Below are 21,397 nucleotides of genomic sequence, written 5' to 3' on the forward strand. Positions count from 1 at the left end.
GGCGGGGGCGGCGGGGCCCGGGCGGGGCGGGGTCGGGGGCGGAGTCCTGGCGGGGCGGGGGCGGGGATTGGGCCTCGGCGGGGCGGGGCGGGGACGGGGATTGGGCCCGGGCGGGGCGGGGGCGGGGATTGGGCCTCGGCGGGGCGGGGCGGGGGCGGGGATTGGGCCCCGGCGGGGCGGGGGCGGGGGCGGGGATTTGGCCCAGCGGGGCGGGCGGGGGCGGGGATTGGGCCCTGGCGGGGCGGGGGCGGGGGCGGAGGCGGAGCCCTGGCGGGGCGGGGGCGGGGATTGGGCCCCGGCGGGGTGGGGGCGGGGGCTGGCCCGCCGCCCGCCGCGGCGAATAGCAGCGCGCTGCCCGCCCGGATTGGAGCCGCAGCATCACGCTGACCTCGGCCTGGGATGTAAAGCGGCCCGGCCGCTGCGGGCAGACGCAGCGGCGGCTCCTCCGGGCACCCGGCCGCACCAGCGGGCTCCGAGAGGCCCTGAGACGAGCAGCGGCGACCCCGGCCCCGGCAGCGCCCGGCCGCGACTGCGGGGAGCGCGGGAGTCGGCCGCGGCCGTGGGCGCGGGCGGGAAGCGTGCGCCCGTGCGCACAGGCGGCGGGAGGAGGGGCGGCGCGAGCCATGGCCGGGGACAGCGAGCAGACCCTGCAGGACCCGCAGCAGCCCGACGGCGGCGAGCCCTTCCTGATCGGCGTCAGCGGCGGGACGGCCAGCGGCAAGGTACTGCGGGGCCGGCGGCTGCGGGCCGTGCCAGTTGCCGCAGGCGCCGCGTGGCCCGCGCGTCTCCGCTCCCGGCCGCGCTCCGGCGCCGAGAGTTCCCCGCGCGGGCTCGGGGCTCCGCGTGCGGGGCGGGCGGGGACTCGGGCCATCCAGGTGCCAGGGCACTCGCCGCGGGCACAGGGCTGGCGCTCTCTGGGTCGCGTTTCCCCCCGCGCGGCGGTGACTCGCGGCCGGGGTCCTGTGGGGGAGGGGCACGGAAGGCGGATGCTTATTGTTTCGCACGTCCAGTGCGGGGGTGGGGGCTTTGGAGCGGGACCCCCGCGGACTGCTGATGCTGCCCTTCCCCCGGCCTGGCACTGGTCCCGCGGCGCAGCCTGGGTGCCGCGGGTGGAGCTAGCCGAGAAGCCCGACCGGGAGGGCTGCGCGGCGGCGGGAGCGCGCGGGGCGGCGTCCCGGGAAGGGGAGCACCCGGCGGGCCGGGCGCAGGGGCTGGGGACTACAGGGCTTTTCGGGTCAAAGCCCGGGAGTCCAGTCGGTGCGGCGCATCAGTGACACGATAATAGTAGGGGGCTTCCGTTTTTCCCGGCTGTAAGAGGAAACGCGGTCGGGTTCAGTGAGAAAGTTGTGCTGGCTCCGTGCTCCTCGGTGTCCGGGGCGTACGCGTCTCGATCCACGGAAAGGGGTCGTCCTGCGGGTTTCCGACTCCCCTACGAGCCCGTTTCCTTTGTCTTATCTGCAAGGCGAGCAGGGACAGGGAAATGACTTCCTAGCTTTACCGGGGCTTTTTCTGCAGGTGAAGGAGGGTGGAGTCCTCCCAGATGGCTCTTTCTTTGCTCCCCTGACTGCTTTTAAGACGTGGCTACTCGTTTCCGCCACCGTTTAACAAACGGCTCCCGACTGCACGTGGAGCACGGGCTCCGCAAGGGCAGCCTGCGGGAGCCGGGGGCTGCGCGCGGGCGTGGCGAGGCGCGGTGCTGCCCGCCGGGGCTGGGGAGGCGGGTTGGCGCCGTGAGGACAGCGCCACGAGGTTGTCGCTCCCGGGCCGCCTGCCCCCAGCCCCTCCTCCATGGTGGCTTTGCATTTTTCTCTCCAGGTCGGGACTACTTGGGCGCTGGGGACCCAGGCGCGGCGGCGGGTCCTGTGGAACTTATTTATTAAGTTGATTTCGCACCTAGTTCGTGGGGCTGGGGATCCGCCTGCGTTAGGTCCCTTAAGTTTGTATTCTGTGTGCTCCCCGGTTGAATGCTTTTTTAAAATGTCATTTTTTAATGTGTCCTTTACCAGTAGTAATTCAAAGCAAAACCAGGATGCCAGCCCTTTCAGGAACCATTACCTGTTCTTTTAGAATTCTTCTTGCTCTTTTGTTTCCGTAGCATATTCCTGTTGCACTGGGACCTTTTTTTTGTTCGTGGCAGTGTTTCCAGCGCTCCTAGCACAATGCCTGTCATGTAGTGGGGTCCAAATTTTAACCCAAAGTCCGGTCTTCCTGGGGGCGGGGGAGGGATCTGCTTAAACTTGCAGATAGGTGGAATATTGAGAAACAAAATGACCTTGGTAATCATCTAAATAATTTAATCACCACAGAGGTGAACACGGAGACCCTGAAAGGTGAAATAACTTCGTTCTCCTTATTCTTATGTTTCTCAGTGGTAACTTGTTTGCAGATGATCATCCGTGTAAGCTGTTATGTGTTGCTTAGGTAATGTGTGGAATGGGAGAGAGTAGTGAGACGACATGAGAGTCACCAATTGTCTGCTGTCCCTGTTTTTCACCCAGGAGGAAGAGTGTAGAAATTCCCAGGCAAGGAAGGGTCTGTTTTCATTCACTTTTCAAAGCCTGTTGTACGTTTTTGACATATCATAGTTTGTCATCGTTTAGGATTATTTTTATAATTTTTGTTATAAAAAAAAGTTCAAAGGCGCCTTGGATTTCTAACATTTCATATTATTCCAGTCCTTAGTACTTTTCTAAGAAATTCAAAGTTTTTTCTTTTTCTTTTTGGGAGTTGGAGGCTAGCCAGTGTCAACCAACCCGACTCTTTGGAAATCTCAGACCTGAGCACTGCGGTGCAGTAGGGTTTGGAAGCAAGGCAGGTCGATACTTGGGGCTGGTTAAAGGGATTTGGGAGAAGGCAAAGGGCTTTAGAGCATCTTCAAAAAGAACAGTTTCGGAGCCCAGAAGGAGCCTCAGAGGCTCTGGAGTCCCAACAGTTAGTTTCATCGCTTACAGATGAGGAAAATGAGGCCTGAGTTAATATGGATTCACATTGTGTATTTAGTGGCAGAGCTAGGACTAGACCAGTGCTGCTCAGTTCCTGCTGTTGCCTTGTTTAAGAATTGAGGAAGATATGCGGAAAGGAGCTAGCACGTATTTATGCTGGCATCTTGGAAAGGGGCTACTTGGAATGGCTAGGAATGAATGTTGGTTTTCGGAGGTGCTTACCCCAAAGGAAGTGGCAGATCCTGTAGGCCAGCAGTCCTGTGTCGATCTTGGTTGTTTTCTCCCTTCCCCGATCCCTTCTTTATAAAAACAGATTTTCTTGAGGGATAGGAGGCATTTTCCTGTGTGGGCTCTAATTTGTCTCAATGTTGAGGCTGCCCAGAGTACAAGTATTTCATCTTAGACTAAATTATTTTGGTTGTAGAAGGCAAGACTAGTGATTGCAGCTCCATGTATCGCATTTTGTAGTTTGTTTTATAAACGAAGACGAATTAGATGGAACTTTAAACTTTGCTAGGCTGACATGGCAAATTGTTGTTTAAAGGTCATCTTAAAATTGTGGTGGGTTGAGAAGGTTATTCTGACCTATGTTAAAAAACCAGTATCTCATATTTCCTCCTAAAGGGTGAGTCCAGAGATAGTAAGAAGTAACACTGGAAGGAAAAAAATGTTTAAACTTTTTTGTCTGCAAAAAAAACCCTGACTTTTTACGAGCCATTTCTTTTTCATTTTTGCTATTCTTGTGACTGCTTCCTCGGCCAATGAAAATAGCCTCTAAATCTGCTCGTTTACACTGCCATCAGAATGGTCTGCCTTAGGCGTAGCTCTGGTTGTGCCATTCTTCTTTTTGGAAACCTTCAATGACTCCTGATTGCTCAGAGTGCAGGTCAAGTACTTCAGCACAGTGCAATCCCCTCAGCCCCCAAATGCAGCCCCAGGCTGTTTATTTTTCTACTCAGCCAAATGCACACAGACATATCTTACTGAACTGTCTTCACTTATGCTTTTGCTTATGGTCTTCCCTTTGGAATGGCCTTTAGTCCTTTTAAGCCTCAGCTCTGTTGATGCATCCTCCAGGAAGCTTTGTTGTCCATTTCCTTAATAAGAATTTTTTTTTCCTCTTCTGCTTCCGTAGACTTAGCACATTTTGCCTTATACTATGCTTATTTGTTGACTGCTGCCCCCACCAGAGTATGAGAGACGGCTGTATTGAGTGCTTGGGAGTAGGGGAAAATCAGAATTTAAGGAAATATGAGGGAAGGTCTCTGTCCTTCGTGTTTTACTGCTTTTAAGCTGCTTCAACTCATCAAGCGAATTTATCATTAAAGCATTTGATTATTTCTTCCCTTTGAAGTCAGGCAAGTGTCTTTCTTCCCCACTGGTAGATGGCCATGGAAGATTGGGTTGGGAGAACTTTTGACTTAGTAATAGAACTGGGATTAGGATCCAGATTTTTCGTCTTCTAAATCTATTTGTGGTTTGAATGTTGTCCATAAGCGGCAACCACTCCTTGTATTTTTAGGGAGGTTAGTCTGTGAGTGAATAATAAAGGACAAGAGAGGAAATTGCAGTCCCCTCAGAGGTGTGGACTGTCACCTCTGTGCAGCTTGACCATGAGTCAGCATCTGCTTTTGGAGAGGTTCAGCCTGTGCTTGGACCCGCGTCACCTTGGCTCCCACTGCCCTGTTCCTGGAACCTCAGCTGCCATGGCCATCGATCACTTACTCCACACCGTCCTTCTGCTAGGTGTTCCCCGAACCGTGGGACTGGTTTGGTCCTTCTGCCCTGTTTTTCTCAGAGCTGGCATTGTCTGTTTTCTATCATGCTAAACTGCTGCTGTGGCTGGGAAGGCCTGGTGTGATCGGGCCCTTCTGATGTCCTGTCTTCTCCTCCTTGCTCTGAGTAGGCCTGGCCACACCCGCTGCTTGGCAGGGCATGCTCTCCTCCATCCAAGCATGTATGCATTTGTAGTTTGCTCCGCCTAAAACTCTCCTGTCTTGTTCATTGTGTGGTGCCTAGCACAGTGCCTGGGAGAATGAAGAAGAAAGGCCCTGCGACCTCAGCAGTTCCTTTCCTGCTGCCATATTCCTTTTCCCAGCCTGTGTTCCTTCTTTAATCCTTGGGTGTCTTTGAAGTGTGGTTTCTCATGCTCTCTCTGTCTGTGGTCACCTAACTCCAGCTCACTGCATAGCATTTGCTTTGATGTCATTTCTTTGTCTTTGCTCTTTATGAGGTTCTGTGATGGGGACAGATTGCATTTGGGAAAATCACTGCTGAAGACTTTTTTGCTAGTGGGCTCTGGGATGGTACTGTTGGAACTGCTCAAGGTCTCTAAATCTTTTCAACGTTCTGTCTCAATTTTTCAAATCAATAGGAAAGGTTTGAGAGTGTACTCCCTCTGTATGTGTGTGTATGTATGTATATATGCTTTCTTGTCCATTATACCATTTTGTTATTAAGTTGATTTATCATTAAAGCATTCGATCGTCTTTTCATATATGTATCATATATATAAAAATGTAGGTATAACTCAATATTTATAATTATGAAATTAGGAAATTCCTACAAAAATAGGAATTATAAAAGAATGAGAAAAATGAAACATTTAGAACACATGGTATCTTTAATGGAGTAAAGTCTTTCGATTCTTAACTAAAATATTTATTTGTGATGAAAGAATGTTTTATTTTTAAAAGTCTTGTGTAATACCTGGTGAATCTTGGATGACCTTGGTGGTGTTAGTTTTGGTGATAATACAAGGCCAAAGGTTTTGTTCTAAGTTTGGTCATCTGAATTTTGATTTGATGACTGTCATATTTGAAAAAGTTACCCCATAAAAAGATCCAAGTAGAAGAAAGTCATCATTTGCAGGACTTACTAAATCATAATATTCCCATCCCCCAATAATGCAGTGGCTTTTGTTAAAAACCAGCTAGGAAATTTTTATCTCCTGTTGTCCATCAGTTATTTTTGCAAACCAGGGTGCTACGTTTTAAGTTTAACTAGTAGATTAAAAACCCATTGAAAAGCCTCATTTGGAGTATTTTAAAGTAGTTTAAAAATTTCTATTTATAAGTTTTTACAAGTTTTTTTTTTTTTTTTTTTTGAGACAGAGTCTTGCTCTGTTGTTTGGGTTAGAGTGCCCTGGCATTAGCATAGCTCACAGCAACCTCAAACTCCTTGGCTTAAGCAATCCTGCCTCAGCCTCCCAGGTAGCTGGGACTATAGGCATGTGCCACCATGCCCAGCTAATTTTATATATTTTTATTTGTCCAACTAATTTCTTTCTATTTTTAATAGAGATGGGGGTCTTGCTCTTGCTCAGGCTGGTCTTGAACTCCTGACCTCAAATGATCCTCCCGCCTCGGCCTCCCAGAGTGCTAGGATTACAGGTGTGAGCTACCATGCCTGGCCTACAAGTTTCTATTTATGAGTTTTATAGGTACACACAGTTTTTGGCCACAAAGTTGCTTAATGATGGAAACATTTTCAAGTATTTTTTAACATAATTTTTAATGTTTTAATTTTCTTTCAATCCTATGTAAAACTTTAAATAGCAAGTCAAACTTTTTAAAAGTGAAATATTATGAACAAATAACTGCAAAATTTATGTGAAAATAAAAAGGAAAAGACAGGATTTTTTAAAAGACGAAATGAAAGGTGTAATAGTTGTCAGAGGTTGACAAAAATACTAATTAGCATTCAGTTCACATTCATGCAAGAGTAAAAGTCTAACATGAGAATTCACATAGATAAATCCAAAGTATTTACAATCGTAAAAGTACTGTCATTTAACATAATCCAAATTAGATCTGAATTATAATCATTTCAATTATATTAATTTTGAAATATAATCCTATATCAAGTCCAAACTTAATATAATGACCTGAAAAATATAAAGAACTATATAAACCTCCAGCATTGGGTTTTCAGGCCTCTCAAAATCAAAACCGGTAATTTGATTAGATGTGGGGGCAATGTTTCTAAATGTATGCTTTGAGGATTTTGAACAATGGAAAAAGGGGATATTCTGAAAAAATCAGTTTGCTTTGCCAACTGGGTATTAAAGATGCTCTTTTCATAGCATTGGAGGTTTTTTTTTGTTGTTTTTAAGCAGTACTTTTCATTTGGGTACACCCTGTGAAACTACAGGAAAAGTGTGTCCAGTATTTCTCTGAACCCCCACACTTAACCTTCAGTACCCTCTGGGCAGGCTCCTTTTGTTCCAGTTGCATGTGGTCTGTGGTGAGAATTTTGCCTGGTACATCCAAGGCAGCAGCATAGGAATTTTGTGTGTGGTGTTGTAGAGTTGTGCTTCTTTATTGCTTTAATCAGTCCATGAGTGTGCTTTCTGGTCCAGCATTTTGGCCATTTTTTATTCCTGTGGTTGACTAGCAGGGGACAAGGGCCATTTTGTAATGTCAGCGAACATGCTCTGTTTTCCCTTGCTTCTTGTGCCCTGGAAGTCCAAAGTTCTGCTGATGTGTCTGGGATTTCCTCCTCAGCAGTGAAGATGAGCCCTGTCTTTGCCCTTTGCAGGCAGAGAGTCTCTCAGGCTGTCCAGAGAGAGTGTGGGATAGAATGGGCTGGTAAGAGTGCTGATTGTGGACGATGGTCTTCAAACATGTTAGCATCCTTATCCCGTCGAATTTTTTTTTTAATATTAATTTTTTTCTTTAACATTTTTTTCTATTTCTTTTTATTTCTTTCTATCCCATCGAATATTTTTGATATCAGTTTTTTTTCATCGTAGGTATAAAAAGTTGCCAAGGAAGTAACTTCTGATATAGTGTAAATACTGACATTTAAAAATAATAATTGTTTCACTGTTCTTGTAAATGTATCCAGTGGGCTCTAAAACTGTAATAATTTGACCTGTTGTCATACATTTAAAAATCATGAAGAAGCTCTTATTTGAGTCAGAAATGTCCATGTTTTTCTTTTTTCCTTGAAATCATATTTCAATTCCAATTCTCCCACAGATGTTAATTTCATTTTATTTATTTATTTATTTATTTCTTGAGACAGGGTCTCAGTTTGTCGCCCGGGCTAGAGTGCAGTGACATTGTCATAGCTCACTGCAACCTCAACCTCAAACTCAAACTCCTAGGCTCAAGCAGTCCTCCTGCCTCAGCCTCCCAAGTAGCTGAGACTACAGGTGCTGTTACCATGCCTGGCTAGTTTTTCTATTTTTTGTAGAAATGGAATCTTGCTTTTGCTCAGGCTCTTCTGGAACTCCTGGCCTCAAGCAATTCTCCTGTCTCAGTCTCCCAAAGTGCTGGGATTACAGGTGTGAGCCACCGTGCCCAGCCAATTTCATTTATTTTTCTGCTTGGAAATCTTTTATTGATCATTCTTTCATACTCATGCGACAAAAGTACGTATGCACATTGAGATTTTACTTCATGTTCTCGTAAGTCTCTTAAGTATTAATGTCTTTTGGATTGTATTTCTACTCTACTTACTAGTATGACATTGGTCAAAACAAATAGATATATTTGACATTTTGAGAAAAGCATCTTGATGAGGTAGATGGAGCCCTTCACCCCCAATTGTTTCATGATTCTGTGGATGATTACTGCTTAATGCTAGGATGAGATTTTTCATTTGTATAGATCTAAATTTTTGAGGACTCTGTTGACATAAATAAGTAGATGAGAGTGGAAGAAGTTTTGTTATATCAAGGTCAAGGTCACTCAGTTCCACCCCCCACCTTTGGCAGGTCTACTGTAACAAGGGTCACTCAGTTTTTAACCTTTCATATTCTATGTCAGAACACAATGGATTTTTGTGAATCAACCTACTTGCCTCCTAATTTTATTGAAAGCAGAAAACTGGAACCTTCCGACTTGTAAAGGGATTTGTTATCCAGTCTTTAAGTCGTTCATTTTCTAGCATTGCACTAGTGTTGCAGATCACCTCTTGCCTGGATTCAGGGTGGAGAAGTGGTGCGTGGGAGAAGGCTGGTTGTGAAGGGGTAAGTGGGAAAGGGGATATCTCCCATTTGTGATCTTGGGAGAGACTTCTTTTGGGAGAGTTGAAAATTTGGGACTGGATTAACTGATTCGCTTAAAACTATCCTTGCCTTCTCAGGCCATGGGAAGTCTCCACATACCCTAGTTTGAAGTGTCTTAGTTTGTTTTGTTGAGCTGTGACAATGCCTGAGACTGGGGTAATTTATAATGAACAGAAATTTATTTCTCGCAGTTCAGGAGGCTGGGAAGCCTGAGATTGAGGGGCTGGCATCTGGCAAGGGACTTTTGCTGCCTCGTGGTCATCCCGTGGTAGAAGGTCGAAGGGTAGGGTGAGGAGAGAGTTTGTGCTCTGCAGGCTTGTGCTCAAGGGGTCCAGACTCTCCTTTTATACGGAACCCACTCCCATGACACCAGCACTAACCCATTCATGAGGGTGGTGCCCCGTGACCCACACACCTCCCTCTAGGCCCCACCTCCCAGCACTGCTGCTCTCGGAATCAAGTGTCCGACACATGACCTTTGGGGAACGCACTCAAAGCATAGCACTTGGGTTCCAGCCTACTGTTGTCACTTCACTGAGTATCTGTGTACTCATCTGTAGAAGAGGGTTCTTACAGCCCTTAATCTCGCAGTTCTGTGACTATCCCTGAGTATCCTGTAATTGTTTTCTTACTGCTGGTCACACAGACCAAGTGTTAATACTTCTTGATCTGAGCTTGTGTTAAGTGGTAGGTATTTGTAAACTTTCTTTGGAGTTCTGAAAGCCTGACATCCCCTGCCACTTGCCAACGTTCACGTCAACTGGATACCAGCTAGATGTCCCGTAGGTCCTGGGACCCTGTGTGCTCACTCGTAAAAAGTCGTTGCTCCTTTTGGCTGCTCCTCTTTGGTGTTGCTAAAGCATGCTAAACAGACCTCAGGTAGAGAATCACCCCCGCCCCGTGGTCCTCGTTTGTTTAGTGTGTCTTCCCTACACCAAGCTCTCAGGATCGGAGACTGTTTTTCCTCACTATTGCCTGAGCTTAATGTATGGTCCAAAGACAGGGCAGGTTTTCAAATGTTTGTTGAATAACCAAATATTAAGGACCTCTTTCTGAGACTCCATGTATGATAGGAATCTCAGCATGTCCAATATTTAACTCCTCGTCTAAGCTCAATCTGCAGCCTTTACCATCTCAGTTGGTGACAGCTTCATCCTTTTAGTATTTCTCAAGAAATACTGTAAGAACAGATCTTTTAAACTGAAGTGATTATCTTCCCTATCCTTCTAGGCCTACAACGTTGGGGTCGTCCTTGACTACTCTCTTCCTCTCTTGTAGTCTCTCAGGCTGTCCAGAGAGAGCTTGTGGTAGAAGGGGCTGGTAGGAGTGCTGGGTTTGGACGATGGTCTTCAAGCATGTTTGCTTTCATGACAACGGAGTCCCTCGAGGCCTCTTGGTGGCCCTGCCTTCCCGGCATTCCCACAGCCTGGCCACCCTCACCTCCTCTGCTTCCACCCGGCCCAGGCCGCCATCGTCTCTCAGTTGGGCCATTGCAGTCGTCTCCTGACTCATCTCCCTCTTCTGCCCTTGTCCCTGTACACTCTGTTCTCTTCATAGCAGTTGGAGTGACCCTGTTAAAGTCGGATAATTCCCTGCTCTGCATAAAACCCTGCAGTGGCTTCCCATTTGACTCCCAAATTCCTCAAAAAGGAACAAGGCCCTGCAAACAGGTCCTTTGCACTGGTGGACCAGTCCTGCAGGACATCTCTTCCCTTGGGTATCAGTCTGGGCTTCCTTTTTGCCTCCTTCAAGCGTTTTCTCATGACCGCCCTATTTAAAATTGTGCACCATGGGCACTCAAATGTCTATTGAATGAACGCATTACTACTTTGCTCAGTTACCTCTTCTAATATTAGTTTTCAGCATTTAAACCTGTTGCTGGGAATTATATATGGATGGTTGTCCCTTTGCTGTACAGATTTGTACTTTCTCCTGTATCCCTTCACCTGGATAGCATTGCTGGGATGTTGTCAGTGACAGCTTGGGGTAAGGCTGCATGCTAGGTGGCTTAGGTGCCTGCCTAATGGTGCATTTAAAAAGTACAAAGTCAGCCAGAGAGTGACTTTAACACAACTCTTTGCTGTCAAGTTCTTTCAGGGTTGTCACCTATTTTGTTTAACTGAATGCTTATTGGTATGAACTGGATCTTTAACTCAAGAAATACTATAAGAGCAGATCTTTTAAAGCAAAATGATTATCTTCCCTATATTAGTAATGGAAAGATGGATCCAACATTAGGAAAAAACCCATGTCTGCTTTGGGCAGCTTGCAGTAGTCTCAGCACAGGTCTGTTTTTAGTATGGATTGGAATTAGAATACTGAGCAGAGTCCTAAGGCGGTGAAGCCTGGTTGGTAGCTTTTTATCTGCTGCGGTTAGTGTGCTTGTTGCGAATAGGGCACGTCCTCATTGAATCAGAGAGACTTTAAAAAGACCTGACAGAAACGCTTTGCAAAGCTGTATGTGTGATTTTGTATTGTCGCATTTGGATGATCAGTGTTCTTCCTTTTGTCAACACAGATGATACATAATTATATGTGTTACAAACTTCATAGTTTTTGCTGTGAAACAGTAGTGTTAAGATTTGAGACATTGCTATTAAAAACATTCTTTTTTTGACAAAAGAAACGCAAACACCCTGTAAATTGTGAAGCAGTTAGGGTGCTTGCTTTTTTTTCTATTCTAGTAAATTCGTGATGGGATTGGTAAGAAGTAGTTCTGAGCAGGTTTAGAACTCAGAACCCAGGGCAACTACTGAGGGCTGCAGGTAGCCGGCCCCACCCGTGTGGCTCACTGGTTGGCATCTCTGCCAGCAGGTGCGTTGGGATCAGGGTGACATTTACTGAAGCAGCTGTGGTGTGACTGCTCCAGCTCAGTAGGGGGTTTCTGAGGCTGTGTGTCTAACACAGGGCACATTGGTTGCCTGGGGGGACTCTGTCTGGAATTTCTCCAGAAGTCTGAATTTGGTGCACAAACTGTCGTTTCGGGTGAGGCACATCTCGTGGTGACTTCTTGATTTTTGATTTTTTTAATTGAGGTAAAACATGGTTTTTTGATTAGTCAGTGACTGCATTTTTATCTGCCGCTTTTGTGGTGAAAATAAACATTTGAGAGCAGGAGCAGAATATCGAGTGGTGCCTAGTGTTTGAACAAGAGAGGTGGTGAATACTCTCCTGGAAGGAAGTGTAAGCACAAACTGAAGTGGGCACCAGACTGACCATTTGGTTTCTGGAAGACAACAAGGTCAGGAGACATCCAGGCTGGAGGTGGCAAAGCGTGTGTCTCAGACATGGCCTTTGGGAAAGAACTCCCAGGCCTGCCTCCAGGCTCTGTTTGCTGGGTCTTGGTGGGGTTTAAGGTTTTTTTTTTTTTTTTTTTTTTGGTATGTTAGAATTGAAGCTTTTTTTTTTTTTTTTTGTGACTGTATCTCTCTCTGTTGTCTGAGATAGAGTATAGTATCGTCATCGTAGCTCACTGTAGCCTCAAACTCCTGGGCCCAAGTAATCTTGAGTAGCAAGGACTTAATTAAACAGGCATGCACCAGTATGCCCAGCTGATTTTTCTGTTTTTTTGTAGAAATGGGGTCTTGCTCTTGCTCAGGCTGGTCTTGAACTTCTGGCCTCAAGCAGTCCTCCTGCTTCAGCCTCCCAAAGTGCTAGGATTACAGGCGTGAGCCACTGCCCTCGGCCTAGTTGGCTTTTAAGATTTTTACGTGTTCGCTTTGAGTTAGGATCGAGAACCCCTGGTTTGTTTGGAAGGGAGCCCAGACAGCTTGATGGAGTGGAAAAAACACAGGCTTTGGAGTCAGCTAGGCTCGTATTAGCATCCCTGCCTGGCCACTTTAATCTGTTTCTTCTGAACCCATTCCTGTATCTGAAAAGGAGATCATGTCTAGTCTGGAGAGCTGTTAGGATTAAATGATAAAACGTGTGAAGTGCGTACGTAGTAGCATTGCTGCTGTGGGCAAAGGTCAGTCGCCTGTACCATGATTCATGTTCTGCACAGATGTGCTGTTGGAATAGGCTCTCTAGCCAGTCTTTTAAAAAAATTTTCAAAATTTTTTACTTGAAAAAATTGTATTTTTTGTGTGCACATTAATGTTTTGATGTATATATACATTGTGGAATGGCCAAATTAGGCTAATTGGCATATCCATTACCTCACCCACTTTTTTGCTGGTGAGAACACTTCAAGTCTACTCTCCTAGCAATTTTCAAGTACAGGATACATTGCGTTGACTGTAGTCATCGTGCGGTACAATGTATCTCTGGAGCTAGTTCCTCCTGCCTGTCTCTGCCCAGCCTTGGTGTGCAGTTCTGACAGCACAGCTCCCTGGCACCTGAGTCCGATGGTGCCCGTGAACGGTAGCACTGATAGCGGTGAGGACCCACTAGTTAACCGTTTGATTCCCTCTGACTAACGTGGGGTTCATTACTTAAGGACCTTTGTAATTTTTTCTTTGCTGAAAGGCCCACAACTAGTCGGATATTGGGGACCCTTCTCTAGGAGTGACCTTTCAGTTTTCTTAATTTCTTGTTACCAGCTTGCTATAGGCCTTCGCTATCTTTTTCTGCATTTAATCAAGTTGGACCTTTTCTTTAAAAGAGTTAATGCGACTTGTTTTATAAGGGGTAGTTAGGGCAAGAAAAAGCATTTTTTTTTTTTTTAACATTCTCTTTTTGAAAAACCTTTTCATAGCAGAACACATAACAGTATACGGATTGTAAGCGTATGGTTCAATGGATTATCACGAAGTGGACATAGGTTATTACTGGAACCACGGAACACTCGCACCCATCTCCTGTCAACTATTTCTTGACTACCTGCTGGAGATAAGGCAGTGTTTTACAGCTGTAGTTTACAAGACCTGTGTGACTGTAGGAGCTTAGCCTTGTGTAGGAGATACATAAATATGAAAATAAAGTCTCCATATGCCTAGACAATCCTTCTTTAATCCAGATTACAAATTATCTCCTTGATTGGAGAAAGCCCCTGACCTTACATGTCTAGGTCTAACTCTGTTAACCCCGTGCCCAGCACAGTACCTGACCACATGGCAGGTGTTTAATAAGTGTCTGTCAAACTGAACAAACAAAATAATACTCCCTTTACAGGTCTCCTGTAACATTAATTTTCTCGTGCTGTGGTCTGCTGTTTATACCTCTGACTCCTAGATTCCAGGATCCTGGAATGCAGGCTGCCCCCAGTAGCCCCAGCCTCTTACGTAGAGTGGTCTTCAGTCTGAGTGTTGAAGATGTGACAAGTGCCCAGTACGTGGGGCAGTCAGGAAGTGCTGTCCTGGGTCAAGAGCAGTTGCAAAGTGTTAATGGCTATGGTAAAGCTTTTCTTGCTAAAGTCACCAATAATTACCCAGTCTCTAAATGCCTTTAAAGCTAGTGATTCCTTATTTTTTCTGTGACATTTGACAGTGCCCCCATCCTCTGGGAAACTCTTGGTTTCACCACTGTTGGTTGGTTTGCTTTCTCCCTCTCTCACCATTCTTTCTCAGTCACCCCCGTGGGTTCTTTGCTGCCTATGGACCTGTCATGCCTCTGAGTCCCCTTTTTGGTTCACTGGTTTTCTCCCTCTCCCTACTCTGTATTCTTCCTTTGTCAGTCGTTCTCAGGTTGGCTGTTTCCTGCCTTGAGTCCTTTCCTGGGCGTCTTTCTCATTCATCTGTTACCAAGCACTTCCACTTGATGTTCTGGAACTAAATTTATCCACAGCTAGACTCGTAATGATACTCAGCTTTCTCCTGCTCCCAGCCACAGACCTGCTGCACTGCCTGTATTTTCTCTCCACACAGATGCACAGGACAGGAACCTCACAGTCGTCCCTGTCACTCCGGCGCCCCCACATCCTCCCACATCCATCCAGTCTCCCGGTGCCGTCAGTTCTACTTTCCGAATTTGTCTTGAAATCACTTCCCCTCCCAGTCAGTATCCATTATTTCTTGCCTGGGTAACTCTCCAGAGACTGAGCTCCCAGCTGCCAGTCTGGACCTCCTCCAAGACGCTCTCCACATTGCTGCTGGGGTGATGTGTTAGGAAATGCAACTCTGATCATGCCTGTCTCTCCCCTGGAATTCTTTAGTGGCTCGTCTTTGCCTTTGGTCTTGCTGTCATCGTCATCCTTTCCTCCCAGCTAAGCTGCACGAGACTTAGTCTCTCCAGCCTTGCTTCCTGTCACTCCCCATCTGCGGTACCTGTCCTCCCGAATTGCCAGCTACTCCTAGTTCCCAGCTCTCAGAGGGCTCCCCTCCCTCCGCACCTCTGCATGCGTTGCAGCTGCTTCTGCTGTCCTCTCCCCTGCTGTCTGGTCACTTTTGCTTATCCTTCAACGCCTTCCTCAGCTGTCACCTCCCCCCAGAAATGTTCCTTGTCAGTTCACTGCAGTCTGGATCAAGGTTTCCACCCTGTGTTTTTCTTCCTCTGACACCCTGTGCCGCCGTCCATTTGTTTGGTCTTCCCAGTTTCCTAGTAGACTGTATCTCTCTCCATCGTGCTTAAAATATATTAATTTCTCAGAAGTGCTTGAGTGAAGGCATTGAAATAGCTTTGCCATGAATGTGGGATTGGGTTATGTGAGAGTTCATCTGGGTCATTTTTTGTTTCTCGTGTGAACATCAGAATTTGAGATCTGAAAAGTTAATCTCACGTGTATGCTTTTTGGAAAAGTCAGCTATAAATGAACCCTGTATTTATAGCCAAAATTATTGCTTTTCTGTTGAGCTCTTAGGCAGATGATCGAGTTTCAAGAAGTTAGGCCATGGGTTTTTGAGGGGTGGAACAGGCTTTTATTAGAACAACTTTTATTACATTTTGCCACATTTTTTTTCCTTAATCAAAAGTAATACGTACTCTTGTAGACATTGACATTATCCTGTTAGAGTGCCTTGTTTTATATTCCTTTTATCCCTTAATAGTATCTGAAATTATTTACTATGGGTTTATCATCTATTTCCTTTCAATGTACATCTAATAATGGCTAATATTTCCTGAGCACTGACCATGTGCTGGGTGCTGTTCCAAGTGTGTTGTGTGTGTTAACTCCTGTACTCCCTCCAAGAGCCCCATGAGGTGTGTCCCTGTAACTATCCCCAATTTCAACATGAGGCTGCAGCACAGAGATGTTAAGTAAGTATCCCCCGTACCATAGCCAGTAAGTGGTGGGGCTGGAATTTAAATCCAGGCAGCCTGGCTCCGAGTCCAGAGAACCCGCCTGCTCTGCTGGGTCTCCGTGCAGGTGAGAGGGCAGGTGTGCCCGCCCCTGCAGCGTCTGCACCAAGAACAGCACCCTCCTCGCAGTTGGTGCTCAGTGTGGAATGAACATGGGGTATTCCAAGTGAAAAGTAAAAATTAAGTCCTTCAGCACCTGTGATACTACGATATAATAAGAAAGGCATATTTGGTCTCTGCCCCTTGGTCCTCCTAAAAGCCTGTGGATCGGGGCTCTAGAGAATCTCTTGTTCTGATATTTGGTCTTCTATCCCTGGTTCCTGTGGCAGAGCCCCTAAGGCCTGTGCAATTTCCCCAATGATAACAGAGCTCCTGAATCCCTTGGAATTTCCCAGGGGATATGAGCATCTTTTGCTCTAATGAGACAACTCTTGGTGGGCTCCTGGATAGCCTTATGCTGGGCCTGGCTGGCAGGTGGGGAAGCCAACCGTTGATGAGAGGGTTAGAACTTTCAGCCCTACTCCCCCATCTCCAGGGAGGGAAGGGGGCTAAAGATGGAGTTGATCACCAGTGGCCAATATGTAATCAGTCGTGCCCACATAATGAGGTTTCCATAAAGACCCAAAAGGACAGACAGGGTGCAGATGATCACGTGGCTGGCAGAACCTGTGGAGGTTCCTGGAGAGAAGCTCTCGCAGAGGGGGCGTGGAAGCCCCGCACCCCACCCCACGTGCCTTGCCCTGTGCATCTCTGCCATCCGGCTCTTCATCTATAGCCTTTCCAGTAAGTGGGCAAATATAAGTAAAGTGTTGCCCTGAGTTCTGTGAGTTGCTCTGGGATATTACTTGAACCTGTGAAGGCGTCATGGAACCCTCATCTGAGCTGGTTGGTCAGGAGAACACGTCACAATCTGGGACTTAAGACTGGCCTTTGAAGAGGGGACGTTCCTTTGGGACTGAGCCCTCTACCTGTGGGATCTGACACTGACTCCAGGTAGTGTCAGACTTGAATGACAGGACACCTGGTTGTCTGCTGGAGAATTGATTGGTTGCTGGTGGGGAGAAACCCCCACATGTTTTAGGGACCGGAAGTGAAATATTCCGTGGAGAGTAGATGGTAGGAAAGGCCCTTTGGTTTTTTTCCTGTAACTTCTTGGACCATCCCTCCTCAGAGATTATTTGCTACAATTTGATTGTTTTCCCCATAAAGCCTTTTCTTTTCAATTACAAATACACATTTGTGCACAGATACAGTACTTGCTACATAAGTGTTAATCCCTCTTGGGAAACCCATTTTTTTCCCTTCACAACTCCTTGGGGATCATGTCCCTTGAGCGGTGACATTATCTTAGCCATATAACAATGAACTGGATCCGAGGTTGCTTTACGTTAGCTAAATGTCAGTCTCTTTGAGATCTGGGAAACGTTTTAGTCTCAGCAATATTCGGAGGGGCAGCACTCCTGCATATGGCTACTGCCATCCGTGTTCCGCTGATTCTTACGAGAAGATGGCATCCTCTGTAGAGAAAGTTCCTGAATTCCTAAGGATATTCTTTCTTTGGAATTTTGACTGACTGTGGTCTTTTCTTAGTCTCTAACTGTGCTGATAAGGAAAAAGAGACTGCCTTTTTTTTTTTTTCTTTGCAAGGTGGTTAAGTCTTATCTTTCCTTCTCTTCTCCTCTAGTGGGAGCAGACAGTATCCGTAGGGCAGGGCTTTTAGATCAGCCTGGGGTCCAGGGATGGGCTTCCGAAGGGCCATCCGTCCTCCGAAACTGCATGCAGAGTTTTGCTAAGTGCACATGTTGCTGGAGAGAGTGCTGCCTCCCGGATTCCAGTATGGGGACAGGCCAGAGCGCTTTTGGGTATGGGTATCAGCATATTCTCATCACCTTGGCAACAAGGATCCTGGAAGCTGACTTGATTTAGGAATTAGAATTTTTTTTCTTTTTTTTTTGTCCAGTCCCAGAAAATGAGATGAGTGGGAATAAAATGAGAGAGGACAGTTTGAACTGTTCCTCACTAAAGCTCAGGGGTTCTCATCGGGTGAGTGTGTGGGATCCACCCGTGTCCAGGGGGCACCTGTTCAAAGTAAGTAATCATATTGTGGTATGACCGGAGTGTCGTGTCTGCTTTTGTCCCCTTCTGAGCCTTACGTAGCTTACACCCTCGTATTTAACTGGCCAATTGTATTTTCAAATATTGCTGCTGCAGAGTGTGTGTGCATGTACATCATTGAAAATGTAACCTGTAGATTATTACTTTGGTAAAAGTTAAAAAAAGTGTATGGTATAAAAACACATCATATTCTCAGCTCAGCCACTTTCTAGTGCAGTGACCTTGGGCAGTTACTTGCTGTGCCTCACTTTCCTCATCTGCAAAATGGGTTCTAATGGGAACCAAAATGGTGCCTGCCCTTCTTATGAGGGTTGTAAAGGTGATGTAAAATAATACAGAAAAGGCAGGTGAAATGCTGCCTGGTATTTGGGAAACAGACAATAAGTGTTAGCTCTCATGATGGTGGTGGTGATAAAAATAATGACAACTACCATACCCTGCTGCAAGGCCTGTAACCAAAAATCAGGAATCCTTCCTTCTCCACCCCATCCCATTCCCCAGAGACAACCACTTGTAACTCTTCTGGGGATTTCCCTTTTATTTATCTTCATAGTGAAAAAAAAATTACATTTACACTGCTATTTCCCAACTCCCCCCCACCCCCATCCCGTATTGGGCATTCTTTATTGACTGCTATTGTAGAAGATGAGGTTTTAAGTGACACTTCCTCCTGCCCTGCACTTCACCCCTTTGTCTGATATAATTATATATCACATTTTAGCTAAATTGACATTTAGTGTTAACATCATGATCCTACGAGCATTTTAACGGCTAATCTGAACTGAAAAAACAGACTGGAATATTGTCGATTGGCCATTAATTATGAGTGAAATTAAAGATTGTCATGTGGTTGCAGTCTGTTTAGGCTTATTTTGAGACTTGCTCGTTTTTCTCCTCAGATGCTCAGTTTTGCCTCATTGGTTTAGACAAACAGGCTGAAATCTTACGAAGAATTGGTGAAGGGTAGACTTACTGAAGAACCGTTAGGCTTTAGATGGATGAGTGTGGGGTAGGAATGGGTGATCTGTGGTCTGGCAGCTTCATGTCCTTATTTTTAGGCTGCTGGTCCCCTGTGGGCAGGAAGCCTGAGCTCCTTTCAGAAAACAACGGCGGTTCACAGGAAAACACAAGCGGGACTGCCTCGTTGGATGTGGTACAAAATGAGCCCAGAGTGGGACAAGGCAAATTAATATGATTATGAAAAGCAAATAAGAATGATAGGGAGGAACACAGGTGTTTGAAAATTGCACTGAACAAAAGGATTAGGCTGATCTCAGGGCTGGAGTGTCAATATTGATTCACTTTTACTTGGGACAGTTTACTCAGGAGGGGGAGGGGCAGAGGGAGCTTCGTGGTTCTGTGGCTCCCAGGGGTTGAACAGCCAGCCAGGTGGGGGGTCAGGTGACAGAGAACCTCTGCTCTGAGACCCCGAGCGAGAGGCAAACCACTGTCTTTGTGTAGAACGTGGCAAAACTGTGGGCTTCGAACTGGGAGTGGGGTGGGGGACCCAGGGCCAAAACAGGTTTCTCTCTGGGGATGCAGTTAATGAAATAGTCCCTCGCGAGCCTGGCTGGGGGCTTTCTGGCCTCTGGGATGGAGGGCGGGGGGCAGGGCAGAGTGGGAGGTGCAGAAGCGGGATGAGGAAGGCCTGGCCCTTTTCTCCCGAGGAAGCTGGTGCTTGGGTCCTAATTATAGTTTTACACAAAATGACAACTTCCAGCAGGCATAGAGAAACATGAAGTTAATTTCTGCCTAAAACAGAATTCCTTTTTCCATTTTTGGTTCTCCACTTTTGGTGTTCGGAGTTAGTGACTGATTTTGGAGAGTGATTTTTTTTAGGGAGGGAATCTGGAAAATCTGTAAAAATGGAAAAGCTAGTTTTAGGCAGGAAAACTGGTCTCTTGGATTGAGTAACAGAGGGTTTTCTTCCCTTTCTGCTTCCCAGAGGTAGTTTTGCTTCCCTTTCTGTTCTCAGGATGGTGCCTGACTCCACGTTTTTAATCTGCTTTTACCAGATTTTGCTGAGTAGCTACTGGCAAGTCATCGTCTATAAAGTAGTTATAATTAATAACATTGCTGCTCAGAGAGTGACTGTATTAACAGGTAAGAGATTTGACTGGAGTGACCCAGAAATGGTACGAAATGGCGAGAAGAACCTGAGATGACGTGTCCCAGAGTGGTTACCTGCTTTGGGAGTAAATTAAGGGGACTGGATCACACAGCCTCTAAAGTCTCCTGCAGGTCACACAGTCTGAGTCTTTGGGAAGGCCCCCTCTTATCTGAGTCACATCTGTGGAGCTGGCCCAGTGCGCCTGGGTATCTCGGAGATCATGCAGTTCCCCGGGGGCGGCAGGAGTGAGAGAGGCAGTATGTGAAAGGTGAAAGGCCCCTTGTCATCATGGTTTATCTCCTGGCTTCACCCACAAGGACAGATTCTCAGGCTCTTGCCCTTGTCTTAGTTTCTTTCTGAACATTTTGGAAGCCTTCATTTTGTCCCCTGCTTTTTTTCCTGCATCTAGGTGTGGTTCTTTGGTGTGACCTCAGAGCCCAGCCGATACCTGGTATAGTCTGGCTTAATCTGAACATCCGAAAGGCCCCCTTATCGAGTGATGAGACTCAAAGTCAAGCTGGTAAAGCTGCTTCTGCTGCTTTGTGTACCGCCACCCCCCACGTTTATTAAAATGTGACGCTCTTTAGGGCTTAGTGCTTGACGCTGCTTGTGGATTTGTAAAGGCTCCTAAGGCAGGGGACCCCCATAATTTAGTTCTACTAGATCCCAGATCCCTTTACCGACCTCTTAGCATCTCATCTGTCCTCCTAAGTCCTTTCTCCTGGATTCGGGGCAGGCAGGGGTGGTTTGTTACGTGGATAGAAAGGAGAAGTGGATGGATATGTGGACAGATAGATGGGGAATAGGTGGCATGGGGTGTTAGCACAGCTCTGTGGTAACTCCTGGGATATTGTGTATGATTAATGCATAGTCAAACATCCTCAAATATCAAAGTGTGGTCTTCCCCTTAAAGGTTACCGTTCCCTAGGCTGTCCCTCTCCCAGTGCCCTGGCTCCAGTTCCTTTTCTTCTAAGCGGTCCCTTTGGTTGCTTGTCATGTGAATGTCAGGATTCCCATCCTGCCTCCGTGGGGGGCTCC

General features: G+C 46.6%; 1 protein-coding gene across 1 annotated transcript in view; it reads left to right on the top strand.

The window, feature by feature from the left end:
- The first annotated feature begins 345 nt into the window (after positions 1-345).
- The window catches only part of UCK2 (uridine-cytidine kinase 2), a 70,627-nt gene continuing 49,575 nt past the window's right edge, over positions 346-21,397 (top strand). Inside the window, exon 1 of the mRNA XM_045546607.1 lies at positions 346-722. Within this exon, the coding sequence (XP_045402563.1) occupies positions 624-722 (99 nt within the window). The 5' untranslated portion in view covers positions 346-623. The remainder of the gene's footprint in view (positions 723-21,397) is intronic.

This window comes from Lemur catta, chromosome 3 (genome assembly GCF_020740605.2).
Source record: "Lemur catta isolate mLemCat1 chromosome 3, mLemCat1.pri, whole genome shotgun sequence".
Lineage (NCBI taxonomy): Eukaryota > Metazoa > Chordata > Mammalia > Primates > Lemuridae > Lemur > Lemur catta.